Source organism: Bidens hawaiensis, unplaced genomic scaffold (genome assembly GCF_021521415.1).
Source record: "Bidens hawaiensis isolate Kalapana, Puna unplaced genomic scaffold, B.hawaiensis_p1.1 tig00056972_1, whole genome shotgun sequence".
Classification (NCBI taxonomy): Eukaryota; Viridiplantae; Streptophyta; class Magnoliopsida; order Asterales; family Asteraceae; genus Bidens; species Bidens hawaiensis.
In genome coordinates, this window is record NW_027500276.1 from 34,457 (window position 1) to 51,460 (window position 17,004).

Genomic DNA, 17,004 nt, shown 5'->3' on the forward strand with positions numbered 1-17,004 from the left:
AAAATACCGGTTTTTATCGGCAAACCGGTTTTAAGTTCGATAAACTTTTGATTTTTGCGGCCCATATTTTTTTCAAAATTACTTTTAACCCAACAATTAACATTCAAACGTGTAAACCTTAGGACTATTTTTTTAAAATTGAGTCCCTTTGCATTATTTTTATTAATATGGATTAACTTTGAGATCATTTTTTGTTATGTAATTATTTAGTTTTGTGTTATTTTTAGATTGAAGTTACATTTATAAGAAATTATAAGTTAAGCTATTCAACAAGTTGAACTTCCCGACATAACTCGTTCAACCGGCTGTACCATTTTTAAACCCAATCCAATACAAATAAAATATCAATTTTTAAAACATTGGTTGAGATAAACTTAATAAGGTCAAAAAAGTTTAAAATTCAAAAGTAGATAAAGCCAAATTAGGAAATGTAACATAAAATACTTGAGTTAAAATTTAATACCTTAAAGATGCACATATTTTTTTATGACCATTAATGTTTTAATAGTCATTCATAGGCAATTCATCCGTTAACGTGCCTAACCCAAGCTTAAGAACATCACTTATTGGTGACCTTACAATTTACGATTAGGGTTCGTAAGAACTCTAGCTCCATAATTTGACGCTAAACTCTATGCCTCTACGCAACCATGCCATAGAAGAGTAGAAGCTCTGGATAAATGAAAATTTCAATTACACACGAGTTCAACATACGTGGTTATTGAAATTAAAATACAAATTTTTAATGAACGCGTGATAGTTTTTCTTCTTTTTTTTCTAAATACAAATGAATACAACGCACCATAATAATCAAATATATAGTCTAAGAACATACATGACGTGTGCCATGTTAATTTTTGTTTAATCATTACTAGTGGGGTACCCATGCGATACAACGAATAACAATACTAAAAAAGGTTGTTAACGAGCTGAGCCATGGTAACTCGAACTTCATTCTAATCTGGCTTGGTTAGGCTCCAAATTAAACTCGATTTGGCTCGTTCGACTCAATTAGCACGACATTACAACTTATTTGTCATAAGAGCCAAATATATAATTTGTTGTTGTTAGTGGGTTAAAAATAAAATTACTTGAAGTATGTAAGTTACAAAATTTATTAATTCTTGTAAGGGTTTAACTCGCATTTATAGAGTATAAATTGTCTCTCTACTTTTGTTTCTCCATCCAATGGGAGACAAATAAAAAATGACAAATGTTTTAACTTTAAACAAAAAAATAATCATCGTATGTTTAAATAACGAGCCTAAATACTTGTTTAAAATCTCGAAAAGACACCAATTATTCTCGATTAATCCCCACTAGACGCTTAGACTGATACCGCTTTTACTTTTCCTAGAACTACGACTTTCTTTCTTTTGTATTAGACCAATAGACTCTTCAAATTGGAGAGTCCGTTGCCCCACTCTGGCCAGACTGCGTTATCTTAACCGGCTCAGGTTGGCTTCAGAGTTTGATTTGGGTGTTCCTCCGAGAATAGGGATGAAATCGGTACCGTACCGACCGGTCCTGGTCCCGAAAATCTTCGGTTCGGTACCAGTACTGAGACGATACCGGTATTGAAGGTAAAAAATATCAGGAAATACCGGTACCGGCACCGTTACCGAAACTCAAAACTTTGGCACTGATTCCGTACCGATGGTACCAAATCGGTACCAGAACTGAATTTGCTCATCCCTACCCGAGAATCCATATCGACGGCCACCACTTGACAATCGTTATGCCATCACAAGAGCATAACTTTCTAATGAAACATACAATTGAACTAAACCTGAGTAGACTCAAAATTCAAACTAACAACTTTACAAGGCGTAGCTCAAATCATTCCGTCCTTTACTACTAGTGAAACATTATCCATCCTTAAAAAAAGATTTGGATTTTCTCTTTTCCTACCAAACCACCACCTCCTCATTAGGGGGGACGGGGCACAACGTGATGGAGCTCTCATCACGCGTGATGTGTTTTTGAACACCGCCGCCACTCTCTTATCAAACTTGACGGAGGTGTTTTGCGTGATGGCCATCACGTTTTAAGTGGGTTTGAGTGATGAAACTCTCTATCTCTATATACATATATATACACCCCAAATACAATACTCTTGCTCACACAAAAATCTATATGTATATATACCAAAACCTATCACATCACATCACTCCTATCAAATTCCATCAAAATGTGATGAATTTGAGGCTGGTGACTTGACATAATTTGATTGGGTGAGGGGTGGGATGAGTGATGACATCACCTCCACCACCACTCCCCCCTTATGTAACCCCTCACTTCTTCTTCTTCACTTCTTCAAAGCTACACCATTTGATCACACAACTTCTTTACTTTTCAAAACAATGGCACTCTCAACCACCACCAACTCTCTAGTACCCACCAAATCCTTCCAAACCAATGTCAGATCATTCAAACCCATCTCAGCCATGCACTCACCTAACCCATCAACCACCACCACCACCACAAAACTCACCACCAAACCAAACTGGACAGTTGACAGTTGGAAAACCAAGAAAGCACTTCAACTACCAGAATACCCAGACCAAAAAGACCTTGACTCTGTCCTCCAAACCCTTGATTCTTTCCCACCAATTGTGTTTGCAGGTGAAGCAAGACACTTGGAAGAAAGACTAGCTGAGGCTGCCATGGGCAATGCTTTTTTGCTTCAAGGTGGTGATTGTGCTGAGAGCTTTAAGGAGTTTAATGCTAATAATATTAGAGATACTTTTAGGGTGGTTTTGCAAATGGGTGCTGTCTTGATGTTTGGTGGTCAAATGCCTATTATCAAGGTTGAGTTTTTTTTTTTTTTTTCTTTTCACATTTCTTGTTAATTCATTCAATTTGATGATAATTTAGCATGAGGCTAGGATCATTTCGAGCTCTTTTTCTAAAGCTGGCTCAGTTGGTGAGTTGTTTTTTTCAAGATCGAGCTCAACTCGTATATTATTTATAGTTTATGTTATTTTTTATTATTCTTATATATCTAAAAAAAAGTATTAGCTCTTTTTTATGATTTTAAACTGACCCTTTTAAGTTTATTGGCAATTCATGATGATAATTTAAGCCCGAGCTCGGTTAGGCTCGAGCTCGGATCATTTCGAGCTCTTTTTCTAAAGCTTGAGCTCACGGCTTGTCTTTTCAAACTCGGGTTCGGCTCATATATTATTTATTAATTAACTTATGTATGTTTTAATTTTTTTTATATATTAAAAGAAAAACAAATTAAACGAGCTCGTCTAGTACCTTAAACGAGCCACTCGGCTATGCATCATTTTAAGCCTTTTTTATTATTATTATTTTTTTATTTTGTATGTTTTACTTATTTTTTATATATTATGAGAAAAACATTAAACGAGCCTAAATCAGTCTCGAGCTCGTGTTGTACGTTAGACGAGCCAAATCTCTGCTCGACTTCGGTTGTGTGGTGTGAAATTAATACATAGAAGTCCAAAAGAGGTCAAACTTAAAAACACACAAGGCTTGAGCTCGAAAAAGCTCGGCTCGTTTGAGATCTTTATCGATCCAATCCAAGCCACTCGCAAGCTAGATTGTAAAGTTATAATCTTTATGAAAATCTTGATTGAATTTGATCTGATTTTGGATTATCTTGATTTGTTGAAAACAGGTTGGACGAATGGCGGGTCAGTTTGCGAAGCCAAGATCGGATCCTTTCGAGGAGAAAGATGGTGTGAAGTTACCAAGTTACAGAGGGGATAATGTAAATGGTGATGCATTTGATTTGAAATCAAGAACACCGGACCCGCAAAGGTTAATTCGGGCGTACTGTCAATCTGCAGCCACTCTTAATCTTTTGAGGGCTTTTGCCACTGGTGGTTATGCTGCTATGCAAAGGGTTACTCAGTGGAATCTTGATTTCACCGAGCATAGTGAAGCCGGTGATCGGTATGTCTTTCTGTTAACTTATTTAATGCATATGAGTCATTGATAATAAGCATATGGGAAGTAGATTGAGTTATAAGGCCACATGTAGTGGGCGACAAAACCACAAAAAATGGGGCGATTTTTGGGCTGAACCCCCCCCCCCCCAGGCGATAAATGGGGCGAGGGGGGGGGAGTGTTTTTTGTTGCTTGTTTTGTTTGATTTATATTATTATTATTATTATTATTATAATTTTGTGTGTGTGGTATGTATATATATATTGTTCTACAACACCATTACACCCCAAAAACAAAAACCTACCTTTGGTGACTGGGTGCCACATGACACAAAACGCCCAATTTTGTAGCCCCTCCACTACACATAGCCTTAGTTATTCTTTTAAGTGTAGAATAGACAGTTAAGATCTTTTACCAAAATTTGAAATTGATGAAGGGTATAATAGGCATTTAAGAGCTTTTTATTGCATTTTGGAGTCCAAGATTTGAAATTGATGAAGGGTATAATAGACATTTAAGTGATGGAGTGACCAAAACCACGAACCTCTATATGATTCTTGTCTCTTGCTTATTTGTATGATTTGGACATATTGATGATAAAAGTTTTGGTTTGGTGTCATAGGTATCAAGAGCTAGCTAGCCGAGTTGACGAGGCACTCGGGTTCATGTCAGCTATCGGGCTTACAACGGACCACCCTATTATGACCACCACCGATTTTTGGACATCACATGAATGCTTACACTTGCCTTATGAACAATCTCTCACTAGATTGGATTCAACTTCAAGCTTATACTATGATTGTTCGGCCCATTTCCTATGGGCCGGTGAGAGAACTCGTCAACTTGATGGCGCACACGTTGAGTTCCTTAGAGGAATCGCCAACCCACTCGGGATTAAGGTAAATTTTATTTTTTGATTCGTTTTCTTACACCCTTTTGTTTGAAAAACATGAACACGTCGTTAAAATATATTTTTTGGTTGTGTAGGTGAGTGACAAGATGGACCCGAATGAGTTGGTCAAGCTCATTGATATCTTGAACCCTCAAAACAAGCCGGGGAGGATTACGATCATAACAAGAATGGGAGCCGAAAATATGAGAGTCAAACTTCCACATCTTATTAGAGCCGTTAGAAGGGCGGGTCACACTGTCACATGGGTTAGTGACCCTATGCATGGCAACACCATCAAGGCTCCGTCTGGCCTCAAAACTCGCCCGTTTGATGCTATTAGGGTAACTTATCTCATTACTCATATCCGTTTTACATAAATGTGTACTAACAATTTTAATATAACAGGCGGAAGTGAGAGCGTTCTTTGACGTGCACGAGCAAGAAGGAAGTAACCCGGGTGGTGTTCATCTTGAAATGACGGGTCAAAACGTGACTGAATGTATTGGCGGTTCAAGAACCGTGACCTTTGATGACCTTAGTTCACGTTACCACACCCATTGTGACCCTCGGCTTAATGCATCCCAGTCTTTGGAGCTCGCTTTCATCATAGCCGAGCGGCTCAGAAAGCGAAGAATGGGAGCTACACAATCTTTGTCCAATTTCTAGTTCATCTTGTTATGTTAAGTTTCTTGTTATATAAGTTGTTTTTAATAAAAAGGAATCATGATCTTGTATTGTATGTGCATACTTGAACAAGGGGTTGGAAGTGATGAGATAGTAACATCAAATGTTATATACTTATATATGCATCAGTAATATAAAGTTTACAGTTTTGTGAGTTTAACTTTGGTGTGATTACATTTCTGGTTTTTGCTATTAGACATTATACTTTTACATTTTATAAAGAAAACCACAAAAAATAATATAAGATTATATATTTAATAATTCAAGGCTTTTTGTCTTGTTTCATATAATACTTGCATATATGATATGATATACCTTTGATTTAGGCTTAGGATTTTGAGGTCTCCCATTTAAAAGTTAAAACCTAATTTACAGGGTTTTTTGTATAGTGATGAGTTTCTTTGATAGTGATTTGGAAACTAGAAGACTCATTTACATATCTAGAGTAGTCCCAACGCTATTAAAGAAAACATGGCACGTGTAAGTTAACATGGTTCTTGGCTACACATGGCAATAGGTGGACTATAGATGACAAAATGTCTCTCTTTTCAAGATCCCTTGTTATAAATTACTGATACCTAATTTTGTCTTTTTATATGATCTAGTGATACAGTTGTTAGGTAGGTAACAATACTTTTATCTCAATTTATGGGTTTTAAGTAGGTATGATCAAACTGTGATTTCAAAGTCTAGTTTGTATTAACTCAACTCAAATCAATAAACAAGCTTACCATATTCAAGTGAGGAGATTAGCTTTAACTCAAGTACTTTTAAAGGTGAAGTGAAAATTTAGGCTAGAAATTGGCGACACTTTATTTGTCGTTCATTTAAAGTAAAAAAAAAATCAGATCCTTAACAATTACAATATTATTAATTATTTTTAATAAACTCACTTTACTCTTTAAAGAAGTAAATTTTATATGAAAATTACACATAGCCTTAGATTGACATGTTTTGACACCAAAATCACAAAAAGAAAAAAAAAAAGCAAACATAAACACCATATAACAAAATCCATCCAATAAAACAGCTATGATCCAAATAACATATAACAACATCATATCAATAACTAAAACCAAACAATAATCCAACTTACTACCACAAAAAGAAACATAAGAAAACCATAATCAATACTTTGATAACCAAATCATTATCAAACTATCAATTCAAAACTCGTTACCTTACGCTGCAATAGACGGCTTCGATGCAGCAGAAAGCCTTGACCTTTTCTTAGCTAAGCTCTCGCTACGCCTTTCTCTCTGTTCCTTCAATCTTGTAGCCAAAAGCTTCTGGTACTCTGCAGCCTCGGATTTCGCCTTAGCAATTCTCTTCTTCTTATCAGCAATTCTCGCACGTTTCCTTTGTAAAGTCAACGGAGTCACCAGTCTTTGAATCTTTGGTGCTTTGCTAACTTCCTTTCCTGTTAAAGAAAAATTCAAAATCAACATTTTATCACCAAGTTTAGTCGCTGATGTGGCGCTAATTGAGTGAAAAAGGTTCTTCGGTATGTGTTAACGTACTTTCTAACATCATCTTCTTTGGAAAGATTGAAAAGCTTGCGGAATTTTGAAGCCCGTTTTGGACCTCTCATCCTCGGCTTTTCAACATCAGTCAACCCTGGAAGATCATTTTCACCCTTCTTCACAATCACCAAGTTCAAAACCGAAAGGTCTTGGCTTACAATGCAGCCGCGAACCGACTTTCTCCTCCTCTCAACGTTCCTTCTTCCATACCCACGGAAGCAGGGCGTTCCTGTAATTTGTTGGTAAATCTAGTAATTTAGATGAAGAAATGAAAATAAATATTAATGATGATGATAAAAATATGAACCTCGAACGAGAAGAAGGCGAACACGGCCTGGAGTTAAGACTCCCTGTTTCATTGGGAAGCCTTGCTTATCACAGCCGCCCATGATCTTGAAAACATAACCTTTGAATTCCTGGAAGATATAAACATGATGAAACTTAGTTATTAATTAAAAAAATGACCAATAATATTTAATTATATTTGAAACAAACTGTTTTACCTCGCCAAGAGCATCTCCGCTAACTTCTTGTGAGATCCTCTTGTCGAAAAATGCTCGGCTACAAAATAATACAAAAAAACAACTTTGAATATGCTTATTTAACATAATAAAACTATAATGAAATAAAAAAACACAGACTTTATCAGCAAACAAAACAATTTGAGCTATGTACAAGCTTCATGAACAAACTAATTTTGTAAACATTATATGCCCCAACTAAAAGTGAAATAAAAAGCAACATATATAAACACAAAGTCATTGTCATACAACATGATTCTGATATTTGAGAGTCAAACTCATCAAATGTAGTAAACAAATATGTTGTAAAAGCTGATTACCTAACTTCAATCAAATGATTATCTTATTTCTTAATATATGACAACGGGTGTAAACGAACCGAGCTATTCAGGATTGGCTCGTTAAAGCTCAAATTGATCCAAGCTCGAGCTTTTAAAAAGGCTAATTAAATAAACAAGCTCAAGCCCAAGCTTCACATATCAAGCTCAAGCTGGCTCGCGGGCCTAAACAATTATTATATAACTATTATTTAATATAATTATATAATAGCTAATTATTATATATAAACAGGGGGGCAAATGAGCCAAGCTGCTAATAAGCTACTCAAGCTCGAATCAATAAAAAGATCGAAACAAGCCGAGCTTTTTAGAGCTCGAGCCAAGCCTGAGCCTCTAACACAGCTTGTTTAGTTATCGATCCCAAACTCGAGCCATATGTGATTTTAAATTTGACTTCTTTTGGACTTCTATATATCAATTTCACACTGCATGACCCAGCACGAGCCAAGCTTCGGCTCGTTTAAGGTACAACACGACCTCAAGCTGAGCTTAGACTCACTTAACGTTATTCTCAAAATATGTAATAAATAATTAAAAACATACATAAACTTATTAATTCATAATAAACAAGCCAAGTTCGAGCTTAAGAAATAAACTCATAAGCGAAGCTCGTACTTCAAAAACTAAGCTCAAAACAAGTCAAGCTCAAGCTCTCTTCAAAAATAATATTTACAAACATTTATGTAAATAATTATAAAAGCTATATATAAAAAACAATTAACTAACAATAATAAACAAGCCGACCTCGAGCTCGAGCCACTTTATATAAACAATCTAAACTCGACTCGTTTACACCTCGAGCACATACGGCCATCATTTAAAGCCTTAAGTATACATTCTAACACCTAAAACCAGTACATACCTACAGACACACCAAACACAAACCCCTAATTTTCAAAATAATACACGATAGGTAAAATTAAGATGCAAATGAATGGAATTAGAAGCTTAATTAGGCTTACAGCTTCTGATCATCGTCAATTTCGAGCTTCTTCTGGCAACCAGTGGTTGGATTAGCGATATTGAACTGCAATTACGTAAATTTAATGATAAGAATCATACGTATTAGTGAAAACAGTAAGTTAATTGATGCAGATTAGAATAATAGTATTAATAATAATGCATACCTTCATCTTCTTCACTCAATTGGCGGCTAAGAGAATTGGAATTAGGGTTTGCTACCAGTTAAAAAGAGTGTGTATGTATGTATATATATAGTCTGTTTAAGCCCTTGTTTTAGTTTGTAAGTACAGTTAGACCCCTTGGAGTTTATTAATGTCTACAGGGTTGTTCACGAGTCGAGCCAGGGTGATTTCGAGCTCGGGCTTGAAATTAAACGAGGCAGCTCAGCTAGGCTCTAGCTCGATTTTAAAGTTTAATGAGATTAAGATCGAGCCGAGCCTAGGTCGATTTTGGCTCGATTACAAAAATGAGCCAACTCAGCTCAGGATGTTTCAAATCAAGTTATTTTAGATAACTTTATTCGAGCTTTTATCGAGTAAGCCATGAGCCCGAGCTTCGAGCCTCGAGCTTTTTAAACAACCATATTTTTGTATAAGATAACAAAAGTGGATACTTTTAGTTACCATAGTGATTATAACTTACTTTATTAGTTAGAGTAACATGATGTTTTTTTAACGGCCAACTAATTCTTTACATGATTACTGGTTAAATTTATCACATCGGAATACACTCATTTTTCGATTTGTGGAAAACACTCACCTAAGGACAACGCTCGTGAACACTCGCTCGAATGCACGACAACGCGATGAGATAAAGCCTGTTTAGTTCAAAGATCCAACTAGTGAACGTCACCTACTCGTCTAGTCTCCCATCACCACCCTAATGCCGTTGAAAATATACGTTGGTGGCAGGAATCAAACTTAAGTCACATAAAATAACAAGTCTCACTAAGTCACCCGATTACATTAATAAACTATAAGTGCAGAAAAGTATGAGACTCAAGGGTTAAAAGGATACCATCTACGACGAATAACGAATTCGTGTTTGTAATAACTTGTCACACCCCAAAAATTTCAGTGGTTCGACATATCAGATCTGCCCGATTCATATTGTAATAACTAGTACCTCTAATAAGGTGTTACCAAAATTATGTTAAAAGATTATCTATTGTAGCTCGGTTTGTGTTATATATAAATTAAGCAACTTATTTAAAAAAAAATCTATATAACCTTCTGTTAGTTCACCATTGTCTTTGCTTGTTCATGATATATTTTTCGACAATTTCACAAGGGTTATCAGAATGCATTGAGTTGTTTATCTAAAATAACCCTCATCTATAATTAAGTATTGCTGAGTGAGCTATGACAAAGTTAACTACATAAATTTGACAATTGTATGTGTAGGGGTATGGTACTAAAACCCGGTTCTACGACCCTAAATCTATTATGTTTGGCTTATTTTATTACATGGACTAATACAATGTTATTGGGCTGAGGGGGTTTTGTGGAGGTAACCCTAACTGGGCTAGGCCCATTAGGGTATCATGATGGTGGCCATGAGACTCTCTATATAAGGAGGTCTCCACCTCCTTATTAGGGGGATGCTCAATAAGAGCCACCACCACTTTTTGTGTCTGTGAACAAAAAATCCTCAGGATATCTTAGCAGTCACCTCCACACCCCCAAAAGCCATCGCAGGTCCGCCGCCAGGTCGCCGGCGCAGCCGCTGAAGAAGATCAAGACGTGGTTCGTTCATCTCGAAAATCCGTGGAAACATCGTCATGGATCAGGTTAGATTCATTTCGTGCTTCGACATTGGCGCCATCCGTGGGACGGCAACGAACTGCCCTTCGATCTTCATCTCGGCTGTCAGATCTCTCCCAGGAAAAACCCAGATCTGGAAGTTTACAGAAAAAGGCTTCAAAGCTCGTTCTATTAAAGCTCAAAAAGATCCATAGATCTAAAAAGAGGCTTTTAGATCTGGGCAAGAAGAAACGGCCTGATTCGAATGATCAGGTCTCCGGATCTATGATGGTTTTAAATCTGCTCCGGGCTTCAGATCTGTCCAGATCTGATTTACAGATTTAGGTCTAGATTACAGACCTGGATTTTAGGTCTAAAGTTGCAGATCTGACTCTAAAATTGCAGATCCAGAAATTACCAGACTTTCGCCGCCATGTACGCACGCCCGCGGATTCTCACTCCGCAGCCGTGCATGTGCCGCCGCGGAAACCACCATCTGGGTTTTGCGCAAGAGACCTCCGCCATGCACGCGCACTCACGAGTCACCACTCCATCGCCGTGCATGCGCGCATCAGGCTACGCGCCAAACTTCAAGGTTGGGAATCCTCCTAATATCCCATATGGCTACGCGCCAAACTTCAAGGTTGGGAATCCTCCTAATGTCCCATATGGCTACGCGCCAAACTTCAAGGTTGGGAATCCTCCTAATGTCCCATATGGCTACGCGCCAAACTTCAAGGTTGGGAATCCTCCTAATGTCCCATATGGCTACGCGCCAAACTTCAAGGTTGGGAATCCTCCTAATGTCCCATATGGCTACGCGCCAAACTTCAAGGTTGGGAATCCTCCTAATGTCCCATATGGCTACGCGCCAAACTTCAAGGTTGGGAATCCTCCTAATATCCCATATGGCTACGCGCCAAACTTCAAGGTTGGGAATCCTCATAATATCCCATATGGCTACGCGCCAAGGTTGGGAATCCTCATAATATCCCATATGGCTACGCGCCAAACTTAAAGGTTGGGAATCCTCATAATATCCCATATGGCTACGGGCCAAACTTAAAGGATGGGAATCCTCATAATATCCCATATGGCTACGCGCCAAACTTAAAGGATGGGAATCCCCATACCACATGCTCACGCATCACATATGCTCACGCATATCACACATGCTTGCGCATCACATGCTCACACATATCACAGTCTACGCGCACGCGCATGCAACATCTGCGCGTGGCGCGTAACACAAAACCAAAGTCTACGCGCACACGCATGCAACATCTGCGCGTGGCGCGGGACATAAAGTAGCTCGTAAGCCGCCTCACTCGCAAGCTCCACTATTATTACAGCTCATAAGACGCCTCGCGCGCAAGCTGTCATTATTCTTTTAGCTCGTAAGACGCCTCGCGCGCAAGCTCTATTATTATAGCTCGTAAGACGCCTCACGCGCAAGCTTTATTATTCACACAGCTCATAAGACGCCTCGCGCGCAAGCTGTTATTATTCTTACAGCCCGTAAGTCGCCTCACGCGCAGGCTTTATTATTCACACAGCTCATAAGACGCCTCGCGCGCAAGCTGTTATTATTCTTATAGCTCGTAAGACGCCTCGCGCGCAAGCTTTTTATTATTCATGCAGCTCATAAGACGCCTCGCGCGCAAGCTGTTATTATTATTATAGCTCGTAAGACGCCTCACGCGCAAGCCTTTATTATTCACAGCTCATAAGACGCCTCGCGCGCAAGCTGTTATTATTCTTATAGCTCGTAAGACGCCTCACGCGCAAGCTTTTATTATTCACACAGCTCATAAGACGCCTCGCGCGCAAGCTGTCATTTTTCTTATAGCTCGTAAGCCGCCTCACGCGCCAGCTTCATTATTATTGTCAAAGCTCATAAGACACCTCGCGCGCAAGCTGTTATTATTCTTATAGCTCGTAAGACGCCTCGCGCGCAAGCTTTTTATTATTCATGCAGCTCATAAGACGCCTCGCGCGCAAGCTGTTATTATTATTATAGCTCGTAAGACGCCTCACGCGCAAGCCTTTATTATTCACAGCTCATAAGACGCCTCGCGCGCAAGCTGTTATTATTCTTATAGCTCGTAAGACGCCTCACGCGCAAGCTTTTATTATTCACACAGCTCATAAGACGCCTCGCGCGCAAGCTGTCATTTTTCTTATAGCTCGTAAGCCGCCTCACGCGCCAGCTTCATTATTATTGTCAAAGCTCATAAGACGCCTCTCGCGCGCAAGCTTTATTACTCTCACAGCTCGTAAGCCGCCTCACGCGCCAGCTCAATTATCATTCTCAGCTCGTAAGACGCCTCTCGCGCGCAGGCTTTATTATTCTTAGCTCGTAAGTCGCCTCTCGCGCGCAGGCATTATTATTCTCATAGCTCGTAAGGCGCCTCACGCGCAGGCTATATCATTCTCAGCTCGTAAGACGCCTCGCGCGCAAGCTTTTTATTATTCATGCAGCTCATAAGACGCCTCGCGCGCAAGCTGTTATTATTATTCTTAGCTCGTAAGACGCCTCACGCACAGGCTTTATTATGCTACAGCTCGTAAGACGCCCCTCGCGCGCAGGCTTTATTATTCTCAGCTTGTAAGTCGCCCCGCGCGCCAGCTTAATTATTATTCTCATAGCTCGTAAGGCGCCTCACGCGCAGGCTATATCATTCTCAGCTCGTAAGACGCCTCGCGCGCGCAGGATTTATTATTCTTAGCTCGTAAGTCGCCTCTCGCGCGCAGGCTTTATTATTCTTAGCTCGTAAGACGCCTCACGCGCAGGCTTTATTATGCTACAGCTCGTAAGACGCCCCTCGCGCGCAGGCTTTATTATTCTCAGCTTGTAAGTCGCCCCGCGCGCCAGCTTAATTATTATTCTCAAAGCTCATAAGACGCCTCTCGCGCGCAGGCTTTGCTATTCTCATAGCTCGTAAGTCGCCTCTCGCGCGCAGGCTTTATTATTCTTAGCTCGTAAGTCGCCTCTCGCACGCAGGCATTATTATTCTCATAGCTCGTAAGCCGCCTCACGCGCAAGCTTCGTTATTATTACAGCTCGTAAGCCGCAACTCGCGCAGGCTCTATTATTATAGCTCGTAAGCCGCCTCACGCGCAGGCTTCATTGTTTTTGCAACTTGTCACCATCATGGGGAAAACCTCCCAAAACTCAGACAATAAAGACAAGGCCAAAGAAAAGGGAAAAAACCGCCTCACACCTTATAAAGTCCAGCGCTCCACCTAGACGCTTGCGCGCCCAGGAGCAACACTGGACTTGGGGGGCTTGTAGGGGTATGGTACTAAAACCCGGTTCTACGACCCTAAATCTATTATGTTTGGCTTATTTTATTACATGGACTAATACAATGTTATTGGGCTGAGGGGGTTTTGTGGAGGTAACCCTAACTGGGCTAGGCCCATTAGGGTATCATGATGGTGGCCATGAGACTCTCTATATAAGGAGGTCTCCACCTCCTTATTAGGGGGATGCTCAATAAGAGCCACCACCACTTTTTGTGTCTGTGAACAAGAAATCCTCAGGATATCTTAGCAGTCACCTCCACACCCCCAAAAGCCATCGCAGGTCCGCCGCCAGGTCGCCGGCGCAGCCGCTGAAGAAGATCAAGACGTGGTTCGTTCATCTCGAAAATCCGTGGAAACATCGTCATGGATCAGGTTAGATTCATTTCGTGCTTCGACAGTAGGCCTTGACTTGCCCTCATGCTCTAGACACGATTTGACAAGCCGAGCAACTTGATAAAGTTTGTCAGGTCTACCGTCGTGCTTCACTGGATCATCTAGTATTTCAAATAGAAGATCATTAGTTAGTGATATTACAAAATGATCTCCAAGGGACCTGCCTCTTTTAATCGCCTCGGGAGAGTTCACTTTCTCTCCGGTGAGCAACTCCGCAAGTAAAACCCCAAAGCTATAAATGTCACTCTTCTGAGTTAAAATACCCGTACTGAAATATTCAGGGTCTATGTATCCAAGTGTCCCTCGCATGGCCGTGGAGACTTGTGTTTTATCTTTAGGAATAGACTGTGATATCCCAAAATCTGAAATTTTAACCGTATAGTCATCATTCAACAGTATGTTAGAAGATTTAATATCTCGGTGTATGACTTTATTAGTAGAATGCATATAAGCTAGAGCTCCTGCAGCTTCAACTGCTATATTCAACCTCAATCTCCATGTCAGCAAAGAACCTCGTGATTTCTCGTGTAAGTGATGGTGCAACGTCTCATTGATTACGAACTCATAGGCTAGTAAAGGAACATCTGTTTCGAGACAGCATCCGATGAGCCTAACTATATTAGGATGGTTGATTTGTGACAAAAGTACCACCTCGTTAACAAACTGTTCGACTTGGTTTGGATCAGCTACCTTTGACTTCTTGATCGCCACCACGGTGTTATCTATCATAATCCCTTTGAAAACGGTCCCAAAAGCTCCTTGGCTAATGATATTGTTCGGATTGAAGTTTTTGGTTGCCTTTTTTAGTTCTTCTTCGGTGAAAATTTTGACAATTTTTGTCGATCCTTCACATTCCGATAGTAACTTCTTGAAAATCGTACCTCCGTTTCTCTTAAATAACGCGTCTTTCTTTTTTGCTACGCGTCGTTGTTTCAACAAATAATAGGATACGAACATCGTGAGAGATGTTATGATGACGCCCATGACGGTGCCTACATATGATTATATTTTAGTTACTTGTTTAAGCAGTTAACAAACGAGAAACCTTCTCTGAATAAATTATAAACGTAAAACATTTTGAATAGTTTGTTAAGTACTTATGGGCATTTCTTGAAATTAAGTCGCGGTATAAATAGACAATTCGAACTCAAACTCAAGCAAATAAACAAAACAAATCTAACATGACAATTCTAAAAAATAATCTCTTTTCATGAAATTTTCTTTTTGACTTATGTTTTTCGCCTTTGTTCCGATCCAAATAACTCTAACAATGGCAACTTCTTAAAACGGCGGTCATAAGTAATTAGCAAAACTCTAAACTTCCAAAATAAATTATGTGATTAGTTACCGATATAGAGACCAACTTTCTCTACATTTGTCTCTTTTCTTTTGCAACCCGTTCCACCCTTTCGACCATCACCAATGTGACCCTTTGGACAGTGACAAGTATAACTTCCAGCAGTGTTGTGACATTGATATGTGCAGTCGTTTAGACTGTCGTCTTCACATTCATTAACATCTAATCAATAGAAGATATATAGACATTCAAACACTAGTTACACCCAATATATAAAACCTAAAGATACTTCGAGATTTTAAGATACGCAAAAATAGATACCTTGGCAACTGTTTTCAAGGAATGGATTTCCTCAATAACCATGGGAGCAACTGCAACGATAGCCATTGGCGTTATTAGAATCAAAACACTCGCTTCTTTCTTTACACAAGTACCTCCTTGTGTTCTTTTGAGCTTCTTGGCATCTTGTATTACCTACCGTCCAATCTAGCATCATTTCATATGACCCGGGCTTCTCCATTGACAAGTCATAGACATCGATCGATGAGAAGTTATATCGACCATCTTCAACAACTATTGCATAGCTGCGGTTGGTATAATTGTTTTTTATAGTGATATAAGGTTGGTGCATTTGTAAATGAAGATGGAAACTTGTAAGTTGTTTAAGTTCTATCTTCCCACTTTCGCAACAATTGATTTTTCCCGAACATGACGCATTGTGAAGGCAATCTCCACACAATGTGGGGCAGATGGCTTTATATTCAACTTTAGTCTTGATCTCCGAATCAGTATAACAACCAAAAGTAACGAGCATGTTCCGACCCACAGAAAGGGGGAACCTTGATAATCTCACTAGCGATTCGTCTACAATATGCTGGCCGCTCTCTGTGTAATAGGCGCGACCAACATGTGATAGAGCATGTATATGACCGTCAAGTGTTATGTTTACGACATCTACGCTCATATTAGCTATGGAAACCCTCCCTGTAGTCGTGTTACAACTTACCTTGTAAAATTTGTCAAGGTAACAGTTTTCTTCCATTCCAAAAGGGTAGGGAATGGTGATGTTGCCACATATGTTGGAACATTCAGATGGCCCGGGCGTGCCTCGACTCTTGAGTGTGGAATTCGACATCAAAACAAAGGTCAAGAACAACATTTGAAGCAGTATGTGAAATCTCATGGTTAATGTTTTTGTTTATTCATTGTTTTCTTGTTTGTTTTCTTATTTATAGGCATCACGGATCTGATTTACATGTAATAAATAGAGGAGAAAACGACTTGGCCGGCTACTATATTACTATAATTGGAATTAATTAAGTACTGAATCTTGTCAAGATTCATTGCAAGCCAAGAAAACAACAAAATATATACTGTGGTTGACATGGTTGAAAGGCATAATTGCTTGAAAGATATTATAATCT

General features: G+C 39.3%; 2 protein-coding genes and 1 pseudogene across 2 annotated transcripts; 1 reads left to right on the forward strand and 2 right to left on the reverse strand.

Moving 5' to 3' along the window:
• Positions 1 to 2,363: 2,363 nt before the first annotated feature.
• LOC143601687 (phospho-2-dehydro-3-deoxyheptonate aldolase 1, chloroplastic-like) lies at positions 2,364 to 5,498 on the forward strand. Its single transcript, XM_077079034.1, has 5 exons — positions 2,364 to 2,810; positions 3,647 to 3,924; positions 4,541 to 4,817; positions 4,906 to 5,151; positions 5,216 to 5,498. Exons 1-5 carry the CDS (start codon positions 2,364 to 2,366, stop codon positions 5,474 to 5,476), a joined length of 1,509 nt encoding a protein of 502 aa, XP_076935149.1. The 3' UTR covers positions 5,477 to 5,498.
• Positions 5,499 to 6,477: 979 nt separating this feature from the next.
• On the reverse strand, positions 6,478 to 9,053 carry LOC143601688 (small ribosomal subunit protein eS6-like). Its single transcript, XM_077079035.1, has 6 exons — positions 9,004 to 9,053; positions 8,839 to 8,903; positions 7,521 to 7,578; positions 7,325 to 7,433; positions 6,977 to 7,246; positions 6,478 to 6,917 (listed from the first exon to the last, which is right to left on the reverse strand). Exons 1-6 carry the CDS (start codon positions 9,007 to 9,009, stop codon positions 6,676 to 6,678), a joined length of 750 nt encoding a protein of 249 aa, XP_076935150.1. The 5' UTR covers positions 9,010 to 9,053; the 3' UTR covers positions 6,478 to 6,675.
• Positions 9,054 to 14,208: 5,155 nt separating this feature from the next.
• On the reverse strand, positions 14,209 to 15,326 carry LOC143601686 (wall-associated receptor kinase-like 1 pseudogene; annotated as a pseudogene).
• Between the last annotated feature and the right edge of the window lie 1,678 nt (positions 15,327 to 17,004).

What these genes read in the sequence shown, in the direction of transcription:
- LOC143601687 (XM_077079034.1), top strand. Translation starts at nt 2,364, where the DNA reads ATGGCACTCTCAACCACCACCAACTCTCTAGTACCCACCAAATCCTTC. An exon ending in CATAGTGAAGCCGGTGATCG is followed by an intron (nt 3,925 to 4,540) that starts GTATGTCTTTCT and finishes TTGGTGTCATAG; the next exon opens with GTATCAAGAGCTAGCTAGCC. An exon ending in GCCCGTTTGATGCTATTAGG is followed by an intron (nt 5,152 to 5,215) that starts GTAACTTATCTC and finishes TTAATATAACAG; the next exon opens with GCGGAAGTGAGAGCGTTCTT.
- LOC143601688 (XM_077079035.1), bottom strand. An exon ending in ATTGACGATGATCAGAAGCT is followed by an intron (nt 7,579 to 8,838) that starts GTAAGCCTAATT and finishes ATTATTTTGTAG; the next exon opens with CCGAGCATTTTTCGACAAGA. An exon ending in TCGCCTTCTTCTCGTTCGAG is followed by an intron (nt 7,247 to 7,324) that starts GTTCATATTTTT and finishes AACAAATTACAG; the next exon opens with GAACGCCCTGCTTCCGTGGG.